Raw genomic sequence first — 24,506 nt, forward strand, 5'->3', positions numbered from 1 at the left:
CGTGGGTATAACCAATATGTGGGTTCCTGCATCTATAAACCAATGAGGAGATAGGAGAGGCAGGACTTGCAGCGTGATCTGCGTCACAAATAGAACTGACTTCTATTTTAGCCCTTGACAACGCAGATGCTCATTGGCGCGTGTGAGCAGTGTGTGTGCAATAATTGAATAATATAGATTTCTAAATGTATTTTGTAATGCTCGCGCATGTGACGTGAGCGGTGTTGTCAGGGTATTAGATGGAAAGCTACTGAGGATGGTAGCTGACTCTATAGCCACTCCTATCTGTCATATCTTTAATCTGAGCCTAGAGGAAAGTCTTTGTCCTCAGGCCTGGAGGGAAGCCAAAGTCATTCCGCTACCCAAGAGTGGTAAAGCGGCCTTTACGTGCTCTAACAGCAGACCTATAAGCTTGCTGCCAACTCTTAGCAAACAGTTGGTATTTTTTTGGGGACCAAATTCAATGCTATTGCTCAGTAAACAAATGAACAGACTTTCAGCATGCTTGTAGAAAAGGCAATCAACATGTTCTGACTGCACTGATACACATGACTGATTGGTTTTAAAATATTGACGATAAGAAGATTGTGGGAGCTGTACTGTTAGATTTCAGTGCAGCCTTTGAAATTATTGACCATAACCTGTTGAACTTGTTTTATGGCTTTTCAACCTTTGCTATATCGTGGCTTCAGAGCTATGTATCTAATAGAACTCAGAAGGTTTTCTTTAATGGAATGTCAAACATGTAGGCCCTCTAGTTTTTTTATATTTTTACCGATGACGCCACTGGCATTAAAGCCTGTGTGTCTATATATTTGAGATTCTTCAAAGTAGCCACCCTTGCATTGATGACAGCGTTGCACACGCTTGGAATTTTCTCAACCAGTTTCATGAGGTAGTCACCTGGAATGCATTTCAATTAACAGGTGTGCCTTGTTAAAAGTGAATTTGTGGAATTTCTTAATGCCAATCAGTTGTTGTAACAAGGTAGGTAGGGGTGGTATACAGAAGATAGCCCTATTTGGTAAAATACCATGTCCATATTATGGCAAGAACAGTTCAAATAAGCAAAGAGAAACAACAGTCCATTACTTTGACTGATCTTCATGTCTTAATCTGGAAAAGTTCAAGAACTTTGAAAGTTTGTTCAAGTGCAGTTACAAAGACCATCAAGCGCCATAATGAAACTGGCTCTCATGAGGACTGCCACAGGAAAGGAAGACCGAGTTACCTCTGCTGCAGAGGATAAGTTCATTAGAGTTAATTGCACCTCAGATTGCAGCCCAAATATATGAGTTCAAGTAACAGACACATCTCAACATCAACTGTTCAGAGGAGACTGCGTGAATCAGGCCTTCATGGTCAAATTGCTCCAAAGAAACCACAACTAAAGGACGCCAATAAGAAGAGACTTGCTTGGGCCAAGACACACGAGCAATGGACATTAGACCGGTGGAAATCTGAGCTTTTTGGTTCCAACCGCTTGTCTTTGTGAGACGCAGAGTGGGTGAACGGATTATCTCCACATGTGTGGTTTCCATCATGAAGCATGGAGGAGGAGGTGTGATGGTGCTTTGCTGGTGACACTCTGATTGATTTAGAATTCAAGGTACACGCTGCCACAGCGTTCTGCAGCGACACGCCATCCCATCTGGTTTGCGCTTAGTGGGACTATCATTTGTTTTTCAAAAGGACAATGACCCAGCACACCTCCAGGCTGTGTACGGGCTGTTTGACCAAGAAGGAGAGTGATGAGTGCTGCATCAGATGACCTGGCCTCCACAATCACCCAACCTCAACCCAATTGAGATGGTTTGGGATGAGTTGGACCGCAGAGTGAAGGAAAAGCAGCCAACAAGTGCTCAGCGTATGTGGGAACTCCTTCAAACTGTTGAAAAAGTATTCCTCGTGAAGCTGGTTGAGAGAATGCCAAGAGTGCTGTCATCAAGGCAAAGGGTGGCTTCTTAAGAATTCAAAATACATTTTTGGGTTACTACATGATTCCATATGTGTTATTTCATGGTTTTGATGTCTTCACTATTATTCTACAATAGTAAAAATAAAAACCCTTGAATGAGTAGGTATCCAAACTTTTGACTGGTAATGTACATGTTAGCAACCACAGCTAATTAAGTCACCGAAGCCCATAACGAGGAGTTGCAGTCAGTTTTGGAATGGGTGGGCAGTATTAAGCTGGTCCTGAACATCTCTAAAACAACTTAAAGCGTTGTATTTGGTACAAATAGTTCCCTAAGCGCTAGACCTCAGCTGAATCTGGTAATGAATGGTGTGGCTGTTGAACAAGTTGAGGAAACTAAATTGCTTGGTGTAACCTTGGCTTGTAAACTGTCATGGTTAGAACATATAGATTCAGTGGTTGTAAAGATAGGGAAAGGTCAGTCCGTAGTAGATGTTCTGCTTTTTTGACACACTACACAAAGCAAGTGCTGCAGTCTCTAGTTTTATCTTGATTATTGTTCAGTCGTGGTCAAGTGCTGCTAAAAAATACATAGTTAAGCTTTAGCTGGCCCATTGTAATCAGAGAGCTGATTCTAAATACTATGCATGCCAGTCTCTCTTGGCTAAGGGTTGTGTAGCGACTGACTGCATCACTTCTTCTTTTTATGAGAAAGTGTTGATAACACACAGCTCTGACACGCGCACTTACCTCACCAGACATGCCACCAAGGGTCTCTTCACAGTCCCCAAATGCAGGACAATTTCAAGAAGGCGTTCACTATTATATAGAGCCCTTATTGCATGGAACTCTGTTCCATCTCATATTGCTCAAATAAAAAGCAAACCTGGTAAAAAAAAATAAAAAAAATAAATCAACACCTCAGGACACAAGGCCTCTCCCTTATTTGAACTCGATAGTTTGTGTGTATGTATTGATATTAGAGGTCGACCGATTATGATTTTTTTTTCAACGCCGATACCGATTTTATTGGGGGACCAAAAAAAAGACGATACCGATTAATCGGCCGATTTATTTATTTATTTATTTATTTATTTATATATATATATATATATATATATATATATATATATATATATATATATATATATTATTATTTTTTAATATATATATATATTTATATATATATATATATATATATATATATTATTTTTTATATATATATGTATTATTATTTTTTATATATATATATATATATATATTTTTATATATATATATTTGTAATAATGACAATTACAACAATACTCAATGAACACTTAATATAATACATCAATAAAATCAATTTAGTCTCAAATAAGTAATGAAACATGTTCAATTTGGTTTAAATAATGCAAAAACAGTGTTGGAGAAGAAAGTAAAAGTTCAATATGTGGATTTTTTTCTTCTCATTTTGTCTGTCATAGTTGAAGTGTACCTATGATGAAAATTACAGGCCTCTCTCATCTTTTTAAGTGGGAGAACTTGCACAATTGGTGGCTGGCTAAATACTTTTTTGCCCCACTGTAGATACTTTTGTACCTGTTTCCTCCAGCATCTTCACAAGGTCCTTTGCTGCTGTTCTGGGATTGATTTGCGCTTTTTGTACCAAAGTACGTTTATCTCTAGGAGACAACGCGCCTTCCTGAGGTGTATGACGGCTGCGTGGTCCCATGGTGTTTATACTTGCGTACTATTGTTTGTACAGATGAACGTGGTATCTTCAGGCGTTTAGAAATTGCTCCCAAGGATGAACCAGACTTGTGGACGTCTACAATTTTCTTTTCTGAGTTCTTGGCTGATTTCTTTTGATTTTCCCATCAAGCAAAGAGGCACTGAGTTTTAAGGTAGGCCTTGAAATACATCCACAGGTACACCTCCAATTGACTCAGGCTAATTGACATCATTTATCAGAAGCTTCTAAAGCTATGAAATCATTTTCTGGAATTTTCCAAGCTGTTTAAAGGCACAGTCAACTTAGTGTATGTCAACTTCTGACCCACTGGAATTGTGATACAGTGAAATAATCTGTTTGTAAACAATTGTTGTAAAAATTACTTGTGTCATGCACAAAGTAGATGTCCTATCCGACTTGCCAAAACTATAGTTTGTTAACAAGAAATTTGTGGAGTGGTTGAAAAACGAGTTTTAATGACTCCAACCTAAGTGTATTTAAACTTCCGACTTCAACTGTATATATTTATATTCCGGACTTGCATTGCTCTTTTTCATACTGCTCATTTTGTCTTAATTATTTTATAAACTTGTGGATGTGTGTGTTGTTAGATATTGCTGCTGTGTTGTAGCTAGAAACATAAGCATTTCACTGCACCTGCGATAACATCCACAAATCTGTGTATGTGACATATAAACTTTGATTTACATGTTAGGTTGGGATGCTCTCTTCGCCCAGCCCCAGGTGATGTAGTTCTGTCTGAGCAGTAGTAACCAGCGAGCCCACAAACACACACACACACACACACACACACACACACACACACACACACACACACTCCTCTAAAGACTAAATCCTGGAACCCTTGATGTGTGTCTATCTACATTTAATGACCTAGTCAGCACTGGTTGGCTAAGTATTAAGTGGCTCTCCGGTCCAGGCTGTGTTTGTGCTGTGGTGTGGCATTGTTCACTCCTACAGAGAGAAAAGCCCTCCTCCACCCCTCCACGCTTAGTGCTGTTTGTGTGGTAGCCAGCCAGGCAGCTATTGACCTCAGCTGCCACTGAGAGCTTGCCAGCAGCAGTTCTCCACTCAGCCCTCTCTTCAGCAGTACAATACATTTGCTTTGTCATCACCACCTTACGTAACTATTGCTGTGAGCTGAGTGAGGACCACTTTAGTCCCCTGAAACATGGAAACCTGAGGGGGGGAAACACAGCGAAAAGACTTGTCACACAACACCGTGTTTTTTTTGTGCTGAAGCTTTTTGTTGTTGAGAAGAATTACCGTATCGGGGACATAATCCCTTCCACAGTTTTTATAAACAAATATTTCACTTCAAGATGGTATGTTGGAGTACAGTAGTTGTTAGGCACTAACCCCTAACCACTGTTATGGTGCAGCAGTAGTCTGAGGAGAGAAGTCTGATTTGTATTGCCTGTGGTTTGACATCTCTACTGTTTTGTGGTGTTTGTCCCAAAATGGCACCCTATCCCCTACAAAGTGCACTACTTTTGATTAGAAACCATAGGGCCCTGGTCAAAAATAGTACACTATATGGGGAGTTTGGGGGCATAGCCTAGGAGTCGGTGGGTAAGCGTCTGAGAGCTGTTATGTTGATGAGTCAGTCTGTCTGACAGACTAAACAAATAAAACACCTACACAGTTGAATTAAAACGAATTAACTCACTGTTGTGTGTAGATGGGTGCTTGAACTATGCAAGCGACTTCATCTTAACCACATTACACTCTTGAGTAATGCAACAATTAACAATCATGTGCAGACAAAGGGTTTATTTTTCTCGTCTGTAGGCTACACTCCTTTCATTTTAGCTTCAAGACAAAACCGCAGTTTTTTTGTTTTTTTTGTTGCTAACAGCATGTCTTCAAGTAACATTAGCCTATTAAAAAATACATTCATATGAGAGGGTTAATCGTTAAAAGTACAGTATACATACTGTACAACATTACAGCAAACCAGACTGCATTTTTATCAATATCATGCATATCATTACATGTGGTAAAAGCTCATTGTGATGGAAAACCACAGGTAGCCTAGAGCAGCCTACTGATGACAACCACAGGTAGCCTAGAGCAGCCTACTGATGACAACCACAGGTAGCCTAGAGCAGCCTACTGATGACAACCACAGGTAGCCTAGAGCAGCCTACTGATGACAACCACAGGTAGCCTAGAGCAGCCTACTGATGACAACCACAGGTAGCCTAGAGCAGCCTACTGATGACAACCACAGGTAGCCTAGAGCAGCCTACTGATGACAACCACAGGTAGCCTAGAGCAGCCTACTGATGACAACCACAGGTAGCCTAGAGCAGCCTACTGATGACAACCACAGGTAGCCTAGAGCAGCCTACTGATGACAACCACAGGTAGCCTAGAGCAGCCTACTGATGACAACCACAGGTAGCCTAGAGCAGCCTACTGATGACAACCACAGGTAGCCTAGAGCAGCCTACTGATGACAACCACAGGTAGCCTAGAGCAGCCTACTGATGACAACCACAGGTAGCCTAGAGCAGCCTACTGATGACAACCACAGGTAGCCTAGAGCAGCCTACTGATGACAACCACAGGCAGCCTACTGATGACAACCACAGGTAGCCTAGAGCAGCCTACTGATGACAACCACAGGTAGCCTAGAGCAGCCTACTGATGACAACCACAGGTAGCCTAGAGCAGCCTACTGATGACAACCACAGGTAGCCTAGAGCAGCCTACTGATGACAACCACAGGTAGCCTAGAGCAGCCTACTGATGACAACCACAGGTAGCCTAGAGCAGCCTACTGATGACAACCACAGGTAGCCTAGAGTAGCCTACTGATGACAACCACAGGTAGCCTAGAGCAGCCTACTGATGACAACCACAGGTAGCCTAGAGCAGCCTACTGATGACAACCACAGGTAGCCTAGAGCAGCCTACTGATGACAACCACAGGTAGCCTACTGATGACAACCACAGCGACAGGAAGCCTAGATCCCATCTGGTCCAGGGGAAAGCGATTATATTTATAGCCTAAAATAGGCCCATTTTTATTTGTGTTCTGAGAAAATGTGAATGGTCAGATTTGGTTTATATTCAAACTTCAGGTGGTTAGGCTACCTACGCCTTTTTAATCCAAGATGATTGACTGGAATGAATCAATCAACACAATGGTGATGAAATACTGTGAGTATTTTTTTAAATTACAGATGCAAAGGCCTTCAGGTTGCAACCCTGCATACAGCCAGTTCAGTCGGCCCTGTACATTTTTGTCCAATTGCCATTGTCTCTTTGTCTGTGTAAAGGGTCTGGAGTTGGTTAGCTTACCAGATCTGGTCCCCAGGGGGAAAAAATCCCCGCTACCTCTCTGGGACCTGTGGTGACACATCTGAAATCGCCACATAATGTTACAAATGAAAGACCATACAAATAGGATATGTTGAGATGGTATCGTCATAAAAAAATATATATATTGAAAAGTTGGTGGCGAGGATGGGTTCCATAGTTTTAGGCAGCTACTGCAGAATTTAACATGCAGTTACTGCACTTTTCAGTTAAACTCTGTCAAATATTCAGAACATTGCTACATTTTCAGTTTTTACAAAAACATTGCTCTGCTATTACCATTTATACTGTAGGAGTGTTGGGCTGAATGAGATTTTGTTTTACACGGTCCTGCTTTGAGGGAGACAACTGTCGGGCACGACCTCCGGAGGTAACGTTAGCGAACAAGAAGTGAGAATTTCACGTCCAATGCGCTAACCACTAGGCTACCCTGCCGCCCCATTGAAAACACATTGTCCTCTTATCTTTACTACAAAACATAACGTGCAATTTTCACATGTTGGTTGTGCTGGAGATAAATATGAAGTAGATTATTTTATATTTCAAGCTAATTTTGCCGTTTTTAAACCTAATTTCCTGCAATTCTGTGCATTTTTGTCATGGTTAGTGCTGTGTTCTTTTGCTCGAACAAAATAATATAATCAATACTCTCTAAATTCTTGGTTTTTGGAATTTTTAAATTCTCCCTGACTGTCTAGCTCAGTGTTTCCAAGCTATGGGTCACGAGACACTCTGAATTAAAATAAAATTGTGCTTGGTTCATGGAACTGATGTAACCTCAGTAGCTGCTAGATGTGTCAGGAACACACCCACTGTCCTATCTCCCCCGACAACTATGGAACTCCAAACATGCTTAGTGCCTTCGGAAAATATTATTCATTTTTTTGCTCAGCAATCGACACAAAATACCACAATGACAAAGCAAAAACATGTTTTTTGATTTACCCAAGTATTCAAATCCTTTGCTATGAGACTCAATTGAGCTCAGGTGCATCCTGTTTCCATTGATCATCCTTGATGTTTAAGTTTTTTTAAATTATAGTACACTTGTCGTAAATTCAATTCATTTGACATGATTTGGAAAGGCACACACCTGTCTATATAAGGTCCCACAGTTGACAGTGCATGTCAGAGCAAAAACCAAGCCATGATATCGAAGGAATTGTCCGTAGAGCTCAGACAGGATTGTGTCGAGGCACAGATCTGGGGAAGGGTACCAAAATATTTCTGCAACATTGAAGGTCCCCAAGAACAGTGGCCTCCATCATTCTGAAATGGAAGGGGTTTGGAACCACCAAGACTCTTCCTAGAGCTGGCCACCAGACCAAACTGAGCAATCGGCGGAGAGCAGGGCCTTGGTCAGGGAGGTGACCAAGAACCCAATGCTCACTCTGACAGAGCTCCAGAGTTCCTCTGTGGAGATGGGAGAATCTTCCAGAAGGACAACCATCTCTGCAGCACTACACCAAGCAGGCCTTTATGGTAGATTGGCCAGATGGAAGCCACATGACAGCCCACTTGGAGTTTGTCAAAAAGCACCTTAAGACTCTCAGACCACGAGAAACAAGATTCTCTGGTCTGATGAAACCAAGATTGAACTCTTTGGCCTAAATGCCAAGCGTCACATCTGGAGGAAACCTGGCACCATCCCTACGGTGATGCATGGTGGTGGCAGCATCACGCTGTGGGGATGTTATTCAGCCGCAGGGACTGGGAGACTGCTCTGTTCATCTTTCCCTCGATCCTGACTAAAGTACAGCGAGATCCTTGATGAAAACCTGCTCAGGACCTCAGACTGGGGTGAAGGGTCACCTTCTAACAGGACAACGACCCTAAGTATACAGCCAAGACAACGCAGGAGTGGCTCTGGGGCAAGTCTCAATGTCCTTGAGTGGCCAAGCAAGAGCTCAGACTTGAACCCGATCGACCATCTCTGGAGAGACCTGAAAATAGCTGTGCAGCAACGCTCCCCATCCAACCTGAGAGCTTGAGAGGATCTGCAGAGAAGAATGTGAGAAACCCCAAATACAGGTGTGCCAAGCTTGTAGCGTTATACCCAAGAAGACTCGACTGTAATTGCTGTCAAAAGTGCTTCAACAAAGTACTGAGTAAAGGGTCTGAATACTTTTGTAAATATGATATTTCCCGTTTTTAATTTAATACATTTGCAAACATAAAAAAAATAAGGTTTTTGGCTTGTCGGGCATTTAATCAATTTTAGAATAAGGCTGTAACAAAGCAAAATGTGGGTAAAGTCAAGGGGTCTCAATACTTTCTGAATGCACTGTATAATGCCTTCTGTTTCCCTCTACAATGCCCACAAGCCTCATTAGAACAGAGTGGACGAGACCAGACACTAAGACTGGGGAGGAAAGAACCTCAATGATGAGCTGCTTTTCTACACAGAAATTAATTTTTAAAAATGATTGCCTGATCTTCTGAACTTCCCTTTCTGAATTATTTCAGTCACTTCAAACCATACTTCTTTCACAATAAAAGACTGTCAAAAGTACTGTTAGATTGACTGTCATAACCCCAATTAAAATAAAACAAACATTGGCATTAGATTACATCACTTTTCTACATGGTGTGGACGCATATATATATATATATATATTTTGATCAAAATGGGGTCACGGGTCAAATAAGTTTGGGAACCCCCTGGTTAACTTTTATATTGGTGATTTGTTAGTTCCCAAAGATGCTTATTTAATAATATACTGGTCCATGATCTTTTCTATATGTTAGATGTTAGACGTGTTTTTTTTTTATCTGGTTGTAGTATAAGTTTACACTGAAAGCATATTTTAATCCCAATGTATAGTTAAAAAAATAGATTTTAACACTGTTTGGACTTAAACGACCCTGAAAAAAACGCTTAGGTGGCCCGCCCAATCAATCAATCAATCAAGTTTATTTTATATAGCCCTTCGTACATCAGCTAATATCTCGAAGTGCTGTACAGAAACCCAGCCTAAAACCCCAAACAGCTAGTAATGCAGGTGTAGAAGCACGGTGGCTAGGAAAAACTCCCTAGAAAGGCCAAAACCTAGGAAGAAACCTAGAGAGGAACCAGGCTATGAGGGGTGGCCAGTCCTCTTCTGGCTGTGCCGGGTGGAGATTATAACAGAACTATGCCAAGATGTTCAAAAATGTTCATAAGTGACAAGCATGGTCAAATAATAATCATGAATAATTTTCAGTTGGCTTTTCATAGCCGATCATTAAGAGTTGAAAAACAACAGGTCTGGGACAGGTGGCGGTTCCATAACCGCAGGCAGAAAAGGATTACAATGGCAGAAAAATCCCTGACATGGTGTCATTTAGGCCTACATCTTTTAAAAGTCTGTCTTTGGTACTCTATAGGCTAGGCTACTGAAACCAGTCAGTTGAACTCTTTCACTGAAAACTGCCTGGGCTCAGCTGACCAAGCTGAAGTGACAACCGAATACTGTTGTCAGAATGTGTCCCAGAATGTTAATCTGATCAAATCATTTGATGCGCGCCTCATCGTTCCTGCCTTGTTTTTACATTCCTATCAATGAATAGCCTAAATAATGTAAGCCTTAGTTGACACGTCTGTGCACTCAAGACATTGCTGTTCTTATAAGAAACAACTTAAAACATTGCTGTAAACAATTATCCCAAATCTTGAACATTTATTATTTGTTTGTGTGACATACAACGACGAGAGAGGGAGAGAACTAAAAAAGGCAAGCTGTTAAATATGAAAGTCCACCCAAAAAGGCAAATTCTTTGTCCGAACTTGAACTGAAATCCTGTGACCATCTTTGAGCTCTGAGATTCCAATCATGGAGGACACACACACACCCTGTCCTGGCCTGGCCTGGCCTCAGTCTGACCTCTGAGAAGGGGCCTCTTCTCAAGCTCACTGGACTGTATCGTGTGTGTGTGTGTGTGTGTGTGTGTGTGTGTGTCAGGGGAAAGTCACATGATTGTAGTTGTTTCAGAGCATTTACCACCATGCCTGTGTTTTATGTATGTGTTTTGTTCAAGCTTCCCCTATTGGCTGGTTTCTGTGTCACTCAAACAGTGTTGTGCTGCCTTCCAGACTCCGTCAAATGAAGCTGACTGTGTGGAAGACATTCTGAGGGTAAGCACTTCTCAAATCTTTACTAATGAATCGTACAGAGTGGAGAGGTGGAGGTGGCTCAGTTTGCTAGTGTGCATTATCATCATGGCTAAAGAGTGATTTAGCCACTGAGAACATGGCCACTTTCACATTCTTGTGTTAAATCCAACCCCTGTTTAAAGAGCTAGCTAGCTAGCATTTATTCAGGACAGAACCCCACTTCATGTGCTGTATGAATGAGTCATATGGTTCCTGCTGGGTAGGGTAGTTAGTCCTCCTCTCTGGGTCCTGCTGGGTAGGGTAGTTAGTCCTCCTCCTCTCTGGGTCCTGCTGGGTAGGGTAGTTAGTCCTCCTCCTCTCTGGGTCCTGCTGGGTAGGGTAGTTAGTCCTCCTCCTCTCTGGGTCCTGCTGGGTAGGGTAGTTAGTCCTCCTCCTCTCTGGGTCCTGCTGGGTAGGGTAGTTAGTCCTCCTCCTCTCTGGGTCCTGCTGGGTAGGGTAGTTAGTCCTCCTCCTCTCTGGGTCCTGCTGGGTAGGGTAGTTAGTCCTCCTCCTCTCTGGGTCCTGCTGGGTAGGGTAGTTAGTCCTCCTCCTCTCTGGGTCCTGCTGGGTAGGGTAGTTAGTCCTCCTCCTCTCTGGGTCCTGCTGGGTAGGGTAGTTAGTCCTCCTCCTCTCTGGGTCCTGCTGGGTAGGGTAGTTAGTCCTCCTCCTCTCTGGGTCCTGCTGGGTAGGGTAGTTAGTCCTCCTCCTCTCTGGGTCCTGCTGGGTAGGGTAGTTAGTCCTCCTCCTCTCTGGGTCCTGCTGGGTAGGGTAGTTAGTCCTCCTCCTCTCTGGGTCCTGCTGGGTAGGGTAGTTAGTCCTCCTCCTCTCTGGGTCCTGCTGGGTAGGGTAGTTAGTCCTCCTCCTCTCTGGGTCCTGCTGGGTAGGGTAGTTAGTCCTCCTCCTCTCTGGGTCCTGCTGGGTAGGGTAGTTAGTCCTCCTCCTCTCTGGGTCCTGCTGGGTAGGGTAGTTAGTCCTCCTCCTCTCTGGGTCCTGCTGGGTAGGGTAGTTAGTTAGTCCTCCTCCTCTCTGGGTCCTGCTGGGTAGGGTAGTTAGTTAGTCCTCCTCCTCTCTGGGTCCTGCTGGGTAGGGTAGTTAGTTAGTCCTCCTCCTCTCTGGGTCCTGCTGGGTAGGGTAGTTAGTTAGTCCTCCTCCTCTCTGGGTCCTGCTGGGTAGGGTAGTTAGTTAGTCCTCCTCCTCTCTGGGTCCTGCTGGGTAGGGTAGTTAGTTCTTCTCCTCCTCCTCTGGGTCCTGCTGGGTAGGGTAGTTAGTTCTTCTCCTCCTCCTCTGGGTCCTGCTGGGTAGGGTAGTTAGTTCTTCTCCTCCTCCTCTGGGTCCTGCTGGGTAGGGTAGTTAGTTCTTCTCCTCCTCCTCTGGGTCCTGCTGGGTAGGGTAGTTAGTTCTTCTCCTCCTCCTCTGGGTCCTGCTGGGTAGGGTAGTTAGTTCTTCTCCTCCTCCTCTGGGTCCTGCTGGGTAGGGTAGTTAGTTCTTCTCCTCCTCTCTGGGTCCTGCTGGGTAGGGTAGTTAGTCGTCCTCCTCCTCTCTGGGTCCTGCTGGGTAGGGTAGTTAGTCGTCCTCCTCCTCTCTGGGTCCTGCTGGGTAGGGTAGTTAGTCGTCCTCCTCCTCTCTGGGTCCTGCTGGGTAGGGTAGTTAGTCGTCCTCCTCCTCTCTGGGTCCTGCTGGGTAGGGTAGTTAGTCCTCCTCCTCCTCTGGGTTCTGCTGGGTAGGGTAGTTAGTCCTCCTCCTCCTCTGGGTTCTGCTGGGTAGGGTAGTTAGTCCTCCTCCTCCTCTGGGTTCTGCTGGGTAGGGTAGTTAGTCCTCCTCCTCCTCTGGGTTCTGCTGGGTAGGGTAGTTAGTCCTCCTCCTCCTCTGGGTTCTGCTGGGTAGGGTAGTTAGTCCTCCTCCTCCTCTGGGTTCTGCTGGGTAGGGTAGTTAGTCCTCCTCCTCCTCTGGGTTCTGCTGGGTAGGGTAGTTAGTCCTCCTCCTCCTCTGGGTTCTGCTGGGTAGGGTAGTTAGTCCTCCTCCTCCTCTGGGTTCTGCTGGGTAGGGTAGTTAGTCCTCCTCCTCCTCTGGGTTCTGCTGGGTAGGGTAGTTAGTCCTCCTCCTCCTCTGGGTTCTGCTGGGTAGGGTAGTTAGTCCTCCTCCTCCTCTGGGTTCTGCTGGGTAGGGTAGTTAGTCCTCCTCCTCCTCTGGGTTCTGCTGGGTAGGGTAGTTAGTCCTCCTCCTCCTCTGGGTTCTGCTGGGTAGGGTAGTTAGTCCTCCTCCTCCTCTGGGTTCTGCTGGGTAGGGTAGTTAGTCCTCCTCCTCCTCTGGGTCCTGCTGGGTAGGGTAGTTAGTCCTCCTCCTCCTCTGGGTCCTGCTGGGTAGGGTAGTTAGTCCTCCTCCTCCTCTGGGTCCTGCTGGGTAGGGTAGTTAGTCCTCCTCCTCCTCTGGGTCCTGCTGGGTAGGGTAGTTAGTCCTCCTCCTCCTCTGGGTCCTGCTGGGTAGGGTAGTTAGTCCTCCTCCTCCTCTGGGTCCTGCTGGGTAGGGTAGTTAGTCCTCCTCCTCCTCTGGGTCCTGCTGGGTAGGGTAGTTAGTCCTCCTCCTCCTCTGGGCCCTGCTGGGTAGGGTAGTTAGTCCTCCTCCTCCTCTGGGTCCTGCTGGGTAGGGTAGTTAGTCCTCCTCCTCCTCTGGGTCCTGCTGGGTAGGGTAGTTAGTCCTCCTCCTCCTCTGGGTCCTGCTGGGTAGGGTAGTTAGTCCTCCTCCTCCTCTGGGTCCTGCTGGGTAGGGTAGTTAGTCCTCCTCCTCCTCTGGGTCCTGCTGGGTAGGGTAGTTAGTCCTCCTCCTCCTCTGGGTCCTGCTGGGTAGGGTAGTTAGTCCTCCTCCTCCTCTGGGTCCTGCTGGGTAGGGTAGTTAGTCCTCCTCCTCCTCTGGGTCCTGCTGGGTAGGGTAGTTAGTCCTCCTCCTCCTCTGGGTCCTGCTGGGTAGGGTAGTTAGTCCTCCTCCTCCTCTGGGTCCTGCTGGGTAGGGTAGTTAGTCCTCCTCCTCCTCTGGGTCCTGCTGGGTAGGGTAGTTAGTCCTCCTCCTCCTCTGGGTCCTGCTGGGTAGGGTAGTTAGTCCTCCTCCTCCTCTGGGTCCTGCTGGGTAGGGTAGTTAGTCCTCCTCCTCCTCTGGGTCCTGCTGGGTAGGGTAGTTAGTCCTCCTCCTCCTCTGGGTCCTGCTGGGTAGGGTAGTTAGTCCTCCTCCTCCTCTGGGTCCTGCTGGGTAGGGTAGTTAGTCCTCCTCCTCCTCTGGGTCCTGCTGGGTAGGGTAGTTAGTCCTCCTCCTCCTCTGGGTCCTGCTGGGTAGGGTAGTTAGTCCTCCTCCTCCTCTGGGTCCTGCTGGGTAGGGTAGTTAGTCCTCCTCCTCCTCTGGGTCCTGCTGGGTAGGGTAGTTAGTCCTCCTCCTCCTCTGGGTCCTGCTGGGTAGGGTAGTTAGTCCTCCTCCTCCTCTGGGTCCTGCTGGGTAGGGTAGTTAGTCCTCCTCCTCCTCTGGGTCCTGCTGGGTAGGGTAGTTAGTCCTCCTCCTCCTCTGGGTCCTGCTGGGTAGGGTAGTTAGTCCTCCTCCTCCTCTGGGTCCTGCTGGGTAGGGTAGTTAGTCCTCCTCCTCCTCTGGGTCCTGCTGGGTAGGGTAGTTAGTCCTCCTCCTCCTCTGGGTCCTGCTGGGTAGGGTAGTTAGTCCTCCTCCTCCTCTGGGTCCTGCTGGGTAGGGTAGTTAGTCCTCCTCCTCCTCTGGGTCCTGCTGGGTAGGGTAGTTAGTCCTCCTCCTCCTCTGGGTCCTGCTGGGTAGGGTAGTTAGTCCTCCTCCTCCTCTGGGTCCTGCTGGGTAGGGTAGTTAGTCCTCCTCCTCCTCTGGGTCCTGCTGGGTAGGGTAGTTAGTCCTCCTCCTCCTCTGGGTCCTGCTGGGTAGGGTAGTTAGTCCTCCTCCTCCTCTGGGTCCTGCTGGGTAGGGTAGTTAGTCCTCCTCCTCCTCTGGGTCCTGCTGGGTAGGGTAGTTAGTCCTCCTCCTCCTCTGGGTCCTGCTGGGTAGGGTAGTTAGTCCTCCTCCTCCTCTGGGTCCTGCTGGGTAGGGTAGTTAGTCCTCCTCCTCCTCTGGGTCCTGCTGGGTAGGGTAGTTAGTCCTCCTCCTCCTCTGGGTCCTGCTGGGTAGGGTAGTTAGTCCTCCTCCTCCTCTGGGTCCTGCTGGGTAGGGTAGTTAGTCCTCCTCCTCCTCTGGGTCCTGCTGGGTAGGGTAGTTAGTCCTCCTCCTCCTCTGGGTCCTGCTGGGTAGGGTAGTTAGTCCTCCTCCTCCTCTGGGTCCTGCTGGGTAGGGTAGTTAGTCCTCCTCCTCCTCTGGGTCCTGCTGGGTAGGGTAGTTAGTCCTCCTCCTCCTCTGGGTCCTGCTGGGTAGGGTAGTTAGTCCTCCTCCTCCTCTGGGTCCTGCTGGGTAGGGTAGTTAGTCCTCCTCCTCCTCTGGGTCCTGCTGGGTAGGGTAGTTAGTCCTCCTCCTCCTCTGGGTCCTGCTGGGTAGGGTAGTTAGTCCTCCTCCTCCTCTGGGTCCTGCTGGGTAGGGTAGTTAGTCCTCCTCCTCCTCTGGGTCCTGCTGGGTAGGGTAGTTAGTCCTCCTCCTCCTCTGGGTCCTGCTGGGTAGGGTAGTTAGTCCTCCTCCTCCTCTGGGTCCTGCTGGGTAGGGTAGTTAGTCCTCCTCCTCCTCTGGGTCCTGCTGGGTAGGGTAGTTAGTCCTCCTCCTCCTCTGGGTCCTGCTGGGTAGGGTAGTTAGTCCTCCTCCTCCTCTGGGTCCTGCTGGGTAGGGTAGTTAGTCCTCCTCCTCCTCTGGGTCCTGCTGGGTAGGGTAGTTAGTCCTCCTCCTCCTCTGGGTCCTGCTGGGTAGGGTAGTTAGTCCTCCTCCTCCTCTGGGTCCTGCTGGGTAGGGTAGTTAGTCCTCCTCCTCCTCTGGGTCCTGCTGGGTAGGGTAGTTAGTCCTCCTCCTCCTCTGGGTCCTGCTGGGTAGGGTAGTTAGTCCTCCTCCTCCTCTGGGTCCTGCTGGGTAGGGTAGTTAGTCCTCCTCCTCCTCTGGGTCCTGCTGGGTAGGGTAGTTAGTCCTCCTCCTCCTCTGGGTCCTGCTGGGTAGGGTAGTTAGTCCTCCTCCTCCTCTGGGTCCTGCTGGGTAGGGTAGTTAGTCCTCCTCCTCCTCTGGGTCCTGCTGGGTAGGGTAGTTAGTCCTCCTCCTCCTCTGGGTCCTGCTGGGTAGGGTAGTTAGTCCTCCTCCTCCTCTGGGTCCTGCTGGGTAGGGTAGTTAGTCCTCCTCCTCCTCTGGGTCCTGCTGGGTAGGGTAGTTAGTCCTCCTCCTCCTCTGGGTCCTGCTGGGTAGGGTAGTTAGTCCTCCTCCTCCTCTGGGTCCTGCTGGGTAGGGTAGTTAGTCCTCCTCCTCCTCTGGGTCCTGCTGGGTAGGGTAGTTAGTCCTCCTCCTCCTCTGGGTCCTGCTGGGTAGGGTAGTTAGTCCTCCTCCTCCTCTGGGTCCTGCTGGGTAGGGTAGTTAGTCCTCCTCCTCCTCTGGGTCCTGCTGGGTAGGGTAGTTAGTCCTCCTCCTCCTCTGGGTCCTGCTGGGTAGGGTAGTTAGTCCTCCTCCTCCTCTGGGTCCTGCTGGGTAGGGTAGTTAGTCCTCCTCCTCCTCTGGGTCCTGCTGGGTAGGGTAGTTAGTCCTCCTCCTCCTCTGGGTCCTGCTGGGTAGGGTAGTTAGTCCTCCTCCTCCTCTGGGTCCTGCTGGGTAGGGTAGTTAGTCCTCCTCCTCCTCTGGGTCCTGCTGGGTAGGGTAGTTAGTCCTCCTCCTCCTCTGGGTCCTGCTGGGTAGGGTAGTTAGTCCTCCTCCTCCTCTGGGTCCTGCTGGGTAGGGTAGTTAGTCCTCCTCCTCCTCTGGGTCCTGCTGGGTAGGGTAGTTAGTCCTCCTCCTCCTCTGGGTCCTGCTGGGTAGGGTAGTTAGTCCTCCTCCTCCTCTGGGTCCTGCTGGGTAGGGTAGTTAGTCCTCCTCCTCCTCTGGGTCCTGCTGGGTAGGGTAGTTAGTCCTCCTCTCCTCTGGGTCCTGCTGAGTCGTTAGTCCTCCTCTCCTCTGGGTCCTGGGTAGGGTAGTTAGTCCTCCTCCTCCTCTGGGTCCTGCTGGGTAGGGTAGTTAGTCCTCCTCCTCCTCTGGGTCCTGCTGGGTAGGGTAGTTAGTCCTCCTCCTCCTCTGGGTCCTGCTGGGTAGGGTAGTTAGTCCTCCTCCTCCTCTGGGTCCTGCTGGGTAGGGTAGTTAGTCCTCCTCCTCCTCTGGGTCCTGCTGGGTAGGGTAGTTAGTCCTCCTCCTCCTCTGGGTCCTGCTGGGTAGGGTAGTTAGTCCTCCTCCTCCTCTGGGTCCTGCTGGGTAGGGTAGTTAGTCCTCCTCCTCCTCTGGGTCCTGCTGGGTAGGGTAGTTAGTCCTCCTCCTCCTCTGGGTCCTGCTGGGTAGGGTAGTTAGTCCTCCTCCTCCTCTGGGTCCTGCTGGGTAGGGTAGTTAGTCCTCCTCCTCCTCTGGGTCCTGCTGGGTAGGGTAGTTAGTCCTCCTCCTCCTCTGGGTCCTGCTGGGTAGGGTAGTTAGTCCTCCTCTCCTCTGGGTCCTGCTGGGTAGGTAGTAGTCCTCCTCCTCCTCTGGTCCTGCTGGTAGGGTAGTTAGTCCTCCTCCTCCTCTGGGTCCTGCTGGGTAGGGTAGTTAGTCCTCCTCCTCCTCTGGGTCCTGCTGGGTAGGGTAGTTAGTCCTCCTCCTCCTCTGGGTCCTGCTGGGTAGGGTAGTTAGTCCTCCTCCTCCTCTGGGTCCTGCTGGGTAGGGTAGTTAGTCCTCCTCCTCCTCTGGGTCCTGCTGGGTAGGGTAGTTAGTCCTCCTCCTCCTCTGGGTCCTGCTGGGTAGGGTAGTTAGTCCTCCTCCTCCTCTGGGTCCTGCTGGGTAGGGTAGTTAGTCCTCCTCCTCCTCTGGGTCCTGCTGGGTAGGGTAGTTAGTCCTCCTCCTCCTCTGGGTCCTGCTGGGTAGGGTAGTTAGTCCTCCTCCTCCTCTGGGTCCTGCTGGGTAGGGTAGTTAGTCCTCCTCCTCCTCTGGGTCCTGCTGGGTAGGGTAGTTAGTCCTCCTCCTCCTCTGGGTCCTGCTGGGTAGGGTAGTTAGTCCTCCTCCTCCTCTGGGTCCTGCTGGGTAGGGTAGTTAGTCCTCCTCCTCCTCTGGGTCCTGCTGGGTAGGGTAGTTAGTCCTCCTCCTCCTCTGGGTCCTGCTGGGTAGGGTAGTTAGTCCTCCTCCTCCTCTGGGTCCTGCTGGGTAGGGTAGTTAGTCCTCCTCCTCCTCTGGGTCCTGCTGGGTAGGGTAGTTAGTCCTCCTCCTCCTCTGGGTCCTGCTGGGTAGGGTAGTTAGTCCTCCTCCTCCTCTGGGTCCTGCTGGGTAGGGTAGTTAGTCCTCCTCCTCCTCTGGGTCCTGCTGGGTAGGGTAGTTAGTCCTCCTCCTCCTCTGGGTCCTGCTGGGTAGGGTAGTTAGTCCTCCTCCTCCTCTGGGTCCTGCTGGGTAGGGTAGTTAGTCCTCCTCCTCCTCTGGGTCCTGCTGGGTAGGGTAGTTAGTCCTCCTCCTCCTCTGGGTCCTGCTGGGTAGGGTAGTTAGTCCTCCTCCTCCTCTGGGTCCTGCTGGGTAGGGTAGTTAGTCCTCCTCCTCCTCTGGGTCCTGCTGGGTAGGGTAGTTAGTCCTCCTCCTCCTCTGGGTCCTGCTGGGTAGGGTAGTTAGTCCTCCTCCTCCTCTGGGTCCTGCTGGGTAGGGTAGTTAGTCCTCCTCCTCCTCTGGGTCCTGCTGGGTAGGGTAGTTAGTCCTCCTCCTCCTCTGGGTCCTGCTGGGTAGGGTAGTTAGTCCTCCTCCTCCTCTGGGTCCTGCTGGGTAGGGTAGTTAGTCCTCCTCCTCCTCTGGGTCCTGCTGGGTAGGGTAGTTAGTCCTCCTCCTCCTCTGGGTCCTGCTGGGTAGGGTAGTTAGTCCTCCTCCTCCTCTGGGTCCTGCTGGGTAGGGTAGTTAGTCCTCCTCCTCCTCTGGGTCCTGCTGGGTAGGGTAGTTAGTCCTCCTCCTCCTCTGGGTCCTGCTGGGTAGGGTAGTTAGTCCTCCTCCTCCTCTGGGTCCTGCTGGGTAGGGTAGTTAGTCCTCCTCCTCCTCTGGGTCCTGCTGGGTAGGGTAGTTAGTCCTCCTCCTCCTCTGGGTCCTGCTGGGTAGGGTAGTTAGTCCTCCTCCTCCTCTGGGTCCTGCTGGGTAGGGTAGTTAGTCCTCCTCCTCCTCTGGGTCCTGCTGGGTAGGGTAGTTAGTCCTCCTCCTCCTCTGGGTCCTGCTGGGTAGGGTAGTTAGTCCTCCTCCTCCTCTGGGTCCTGCTGGGTAGGGTAGTTAGTCCTCCTCCTCCTCTGGGTCCTGCTGGGTAGGGTAGTTAGTCCTCCTCCTCCTCTGGGTCCTGCTGGGTAGGGTAGTTAGTCCTCCTCCTCCTCTGGGTCCTGCTGGGTAGGGTAGTTAGTCCTCCTCCTCCTCTGGGTCCTGCTGGGTAGGGTAGTTAGTCCTCCTCCTCCTCTGGGTCCTGCTGGGTAGGGTAGTTAGTCCTCCTCCTCCTCTGGGTCCTGCTGGGTAGGGTAGTTAGTCCTCCTCCTCCTCTGGGTCCTGCTGGGTAGGGTAGTTAGTCCTCCTCCTCCTCTGGGTCCTGCTGGGTAGGGTAGTTAGTCCTCCTCCTCCTCTGGGTCCTGCTGGGTAGGGTAGTTAGTCCTCCTCCTCCTCTGGGTCCTGCTGGGTAGGGTAGTTAGTCCTCCTCCTCCTCTGGGTCCTGCTGGGTAGGGTAGTTAGTCCTCCTCCTCCTCTGGGTCCTGCTGGGTAGGGTAGTTAGTCCTCCTCCTCCTCTGGGTCCTGCTGGGTAGGGTAGTTAGTCCTCCTCCTCCTCTGGGTCCTGCTGGGTAGGGTAGTTAGTCCTCCTCCTCCTCTGGGTCCTGCTGGGTAGGGTAGTTAGTCCTCCTCCTCCTCTGGGTCCTGCTGGGTAGGGTAGTTAGTCCTCCTCCTCCTCTGGGTCCTGCTGGGTAGGGTAGTTAGTCCTCCTCCTCCTCTGGGTCCTGCTGGGTAGGGTAGTTAGTCCTCCTCCTCCTCTGGGTCCTGCTGGGTAGGGTAGTTAGTCCTCCTCCTCCTCTGGGTCCTGCTGGGTAGGGTAGTTAGTCCTCCTCCTCCTCTGGGTCCTGCTGGGTAGGGTAGTTAGTCCTCCTCCTCCTCTGGGTCCTGCTGGGTAGGTAGTTAGTCCTCCTCCTCCTCTGGGTCCTGCTGGGTAGGGTAGTTAGTCCTCCTCCTCCTCTGGGTCCTGCTGGGTAGGGTAGTTAGTCCTCCTCCTCCTCTGGGTCCTGCTGGGTAGGGTAGTTAGTCCTCCTCCTCCTCTGGGTCCTGCTGGGTAGGGTAGTTAGTCCTCCTCCTCCTCTGGGTCCTGCTGGGTAGGGTAGTTAGTCCTCCTCCTCCTCTGGGTCCTGCTGGGTAGGGTAGTTAGTCCTCCTCCTCCTCTGGGTCCTGCTGGGTAGGGTAGTTAGTCCTCCTCCTCCTCTGGGTCCTGCTGGGTAGGGTAGTTAGTCCTCCTCCTCCTCTGGGTCCTGCTGGGTAGGGTAGTTAGTCCTCCTCCTCCTCTGGGTCCTGCTGGGTAGGGTAGTTAGTCCTCCTCCTCCTCTGGGTCCTGCTGGGTAGGGTAGTTAGTCCTCCTCCTCCTCTGGGTCCTGCTGGGTAGGGTAGTTAGTCCTCCTCCTCCTCTGGGTCCTGCTGGGTAGGGTAGTTAGTCCTCCTCCTCCTCTGGTCCTGCTGGGTAGGGTAGTTAGTCCTCCTCCTCCTCTGGGTCCTGCTGGGTAGGGTAGTTAGTCCTCCTCCTCCTCTGGGTCCTGCTGGGTAGGGTAGTTAGTCCTCCTCCTCCTCTGGGTCCTGCTGGGTAGGGTAGTTAGTCCTCCTCCTCCTCTGGGTCCTGCTGGGTAGGGTAGTTAGTCCTCCTCCTCCTCTGGGTCCTGCTGGGTAGGGTAGTTAGTCCTCCTCCTCCTCTGGGTCCTGCTGGGTAGGGTAGTTAGTCCTCCTCCTCCTCTGGGTCCTGCTGGGTAGGGTAGTTAGTCCTCCTCCTCCTCTGGGTCCTGCTGGGTAGGGTAGTTAGTCCTCCTCCTCCTCTGGGTCCTGCTGGGTAGGGTAGTTAGTCCTCCTCCTCCTCTGGGTCCTGCTGGGTAGGGTAGTTAGTCCTCCTCCTCCTCTGGGTCCTGCTGGGTAGGGTAGTTAGTCCTCCTCCTCCTCTGGGTCCTGCTGGGTAGGGTAGTTAGTCCTCCTCCTCCTCTGGGTCCTGCTGGGTAGGGTAGTTAGTCCTCCTCCTCCTCTGGGTCCTGCTGGGTAGGGTAGTTAGTCCTCCTCCTCCTCTGGGTCCTGCTGGGTAGGGTAGTTAGTCCTCCTCCTCCTCTGGGTCCTGCTGGGTAGGGTAGTTAGTCCTCCTCCTCCTCTGGGTCCTGCTGGGTAGGGTAGTTAGTCCTCCTCCTCCTCTGGGTCCTGCTGGGTAGGGTAGTTAGTCCTCCTCCTCCTCTGGGTCCTGCTGGGTAGGGTAGTTAGTCCTCCTCCTCCTCTGGGTCCTGCTGGGTAGGGTAGTTAGTCCTCCTCCTCCTCTGGGTCCTGCTGGGTAGGGTAGTTAGTCCTCCTCCTCCTCTGGGTCCTGCTGGGTAGGGTAGTTAGTCCTCCTCCTCCTCTGGGTCCTGCTGGGTAGGGTAGTTAGTCCTCCTCCTCCTCTGGGTCCTGCTGGGTAGGGTAGTTAGTCCTCCTCCTCCTCTGGGTCCTGCTGGGTAGGGTAGTTAGTCCTCCTCCTCCTCTGGGTCCTGCTGGGTAGGGTAGTTAGTCCTCCTCCTCCTCTGGGTCCTGCTGGGTAGGGTAGTTAGTCCTCCTCCTCCTCTGGGTCCTGCTGGGTAGGGTAGTTAGTCCTCCTCCTCCTCTGGGTCCTGCTGGGTAGGGTAGTTAGTCCTCCTCCTCCTCTGGGTCCTGCTGGGTAGGGTAGTTAGTCCTCCTCCTCCTCTGGGTCCATGCTGGGTAGGGGTAGTTAGTCCTCCTCCTCCTCTGGGTCCTGCTGGGTAGGGTAGTTAGTCCTCCTCCTCCTCTGGGTCCTGCTGGGTAGGGTAGTTAGTCCTCCTCCTCCTCTGGGTCCTGCTGGGTAGGGTAGTTAGTCCTCCTCCTCCTCTGGGTCCTGCTGGGTAGGGTAGTTAGTCCTCCTCCTCCTCTGGGTCCTGCTGGGTAGGTAGTTAGTCCTCCTCCTCCTCTGGGTCCTGCTGGGTAGGGTAGTTAGTCCTCCTCCTCCTCTGGGTCCTGCTGGGTAGGGTAGTTAGTCCTCCTCCTCCTCTGGGTCCTGCTGGGTAGGGTAGTTATTCCTCCTCCTCCTCTGGGTCCTGCTGGGTAGGGTAGTTAGTCCTCCTCCTCCTCTGGGTCCTGCTGGGTAGGGTAGTTAGTCCTCCTCCTCCTCTGGGTCCGGCTGGGTAGGGTAGTTAGTCCTCCTCCTCCTCTGGGTCCGGCTGGGTAGGGTAGTTAGTCCTCCTCCTCCTCTGGGTCCGGCTGGGTAGGGTAGTTAGTCCTCCTCCTCCTCTGGGTCCGGCTGGGTAGGGTAGTTAGTCCTCCTCTCTGGGTTGACTCCCCTCTCTCTCCGCCTCTCTCCCTCCTTCAGGAAATGACCCACTCCTGGCCTCCTCTCCTGACTGCCATCCAGACACCCAGCACAGTTGAGCCCTCCAAGTTCTCCTTCCCAGCCAAGGTGAGCCTGAAGGCACTGCGTTGCCTGAGCTGCACAACCTACTGCAACTACACACTATTGTATTAGCTTTAGGTATTCAACCTCAAACACTTCAGGCCATTCTACTCTAAATAGCAACTTAGAATCCCCCCCCCCCCCCCCCCCCCCCCCCCCCCCCCCAAATGTCCTTTTACGCATGTTCCACTTAGTCAGTCATTCACAGCACCTACACTACTACATACATTAATCATCAGTGTTGTAGTCTGTTGTCGTAGATTCTGAGGGGAAGCATAACGCCTCCCTTGTCGTGTGTGTGTGTGTGTGTGTGTGTGTCACTAAGGCTGGTTGCCTCTACTTTGTCCCCTCACAGGAAGCACAGCATGTCCCACCTGCATCTCCAGTACAAAGTAAGTCAATGTGAGGGATTGGGAGTCTATACTCACTGGATATACCATATTACAACACGTTAATGTGGGGGGGATTGGGAGTCTATACTCACTGGATATACCATATTACAACACGTTAATGTGGGGGATTGGGAGTCTATACTCACTGGATATACCATATTACAACACATTAATGTGGGGGATTGGGAGTCTATACTCACTGGATATACCATATTACAACACGTTAATGTGGGGGTATTGGGAGTCTATACTCACTGGATATACCATATTACAACACATTAATGTGGGGGATTGGGAGTCTATACTCACTGGATATACCATATTACAACACGTTAATGTGGGGGTATTGGGAGTCTATACTCACTGGATATACCATATTACAACACGTTAATGTGGGGGGGATTGGGAGTCTATACTCAGTGGATATACCATATTACAACACGTTAATGTGGGGGGGATTGGGAGTCTATACTCACTGGATATACCATATTACAGCATGAAGTTAAACACTAGCTCAGCAATGTACTTCTCAAAGTAGAACAAGGCTTTTATTAGCTCATTGGCAGTTTGGCAGTTGATGGGGGGGGTCGCTCTTGTGCAGCCCTGTTTCCGTGGTTGTGCTCTAAATACCACCTGGGGGCCCTCTCTTGCTTTCTCTCTCTATCTACATTTGTTTCTCTGTGTGTGTCTTGCTCCCTCTCCTTCCTTCCCTTTCACTCCTCTCTCTCTCAATCCACCACAACGACACCTTGGTGTCAGATTGTATTATCCTCATGACAGAGGAGACTTTAAAACCCTCCCATGGCCTCTTAACATCAAAACTACTGGAGAATGGTCACTCCACTCCTGTCGCTCGCTCTGTTATGCTCTCTTTCGCTCGCAATCTCTCACTTTCGCTCGCAATCTCTCACTTTCGCTCGCAATCTCTCACTTTCGCTCGCAATCTCTCACTTTCGCTCGCAATCTCTCACTTTCGCTCGCAATCTCTCACTTTCGCTCGCAATCTCTCACTTTCGCTCGCAATCTCTCACTTTCGCTCGCAATCTCTCACTTTCGCTCGCAATCTCTCACTTTCGCTCGCAATCTCTCACTTTCGCTCGCCCTCTCTCACTTTCGCCCGCCCTCTCTCACTTTCGCCCGCCCTCTCTCTCTTTCGCCCGCCCTCTCTCTCTTTCGCCCGCCCTCTCTCTCTTTCGCCCGCCCTCTCTCTCTTTCGCCCGCCCTCTCTCTCTTTC

The 24,506-nt window shown here is 50.4% G+C and overlaps 1 protein-coding gene across 3 annotated transcripts in view; it reads left to right on the top strand.

Moving 5' to 3' along the window:
* The window catches only part of LOC120044852 (AF4/FMR2 family member 1-like), a 77,517-nt gene that overhangs the window by 26,306 nt on the left and 26,705 nt on the right, over window positions 1–24,506 (top strand). For 2 of the 3 annotated variants that reach the window (XM_038989540.1, XM_038989541.1), the window contains exons 4-6: window positions 11,050–11,091; window positions 22,799–22,885; window positions 23,205–23,271. In XM_038989540.1, coding sequence (XP_038845468.1) covers window positions 11,050–11,091; window positions 22,799–22,885; window positions 23,205–23,271 — 196 coding nt within the window. The remainder of the gene's footprint in view (window positions 1–11,049; window positions 11,092–22,798; window positions 22,886–23,204; window positions 23,272–24,506) is intronic. The other variant, XM_038989542.1, reaches the window with a different exon arrangement.

The sequence above is a fragment of the Salvelinus namaycush genome, chromosome 3 (genome assembly GCF_016432855.1).
Source record: "Salvelinus namaycush isolate Seneca chromosome 3, SaNama_1.0, whole genome shotgun sequence".
Classification (NCBI taxonomy): Eukaryota; Metazoa; Chordata; class Actinopteri; order Salmoniformes; family Salmonidae; genus Salvelinus; species Salvelinus namaycush.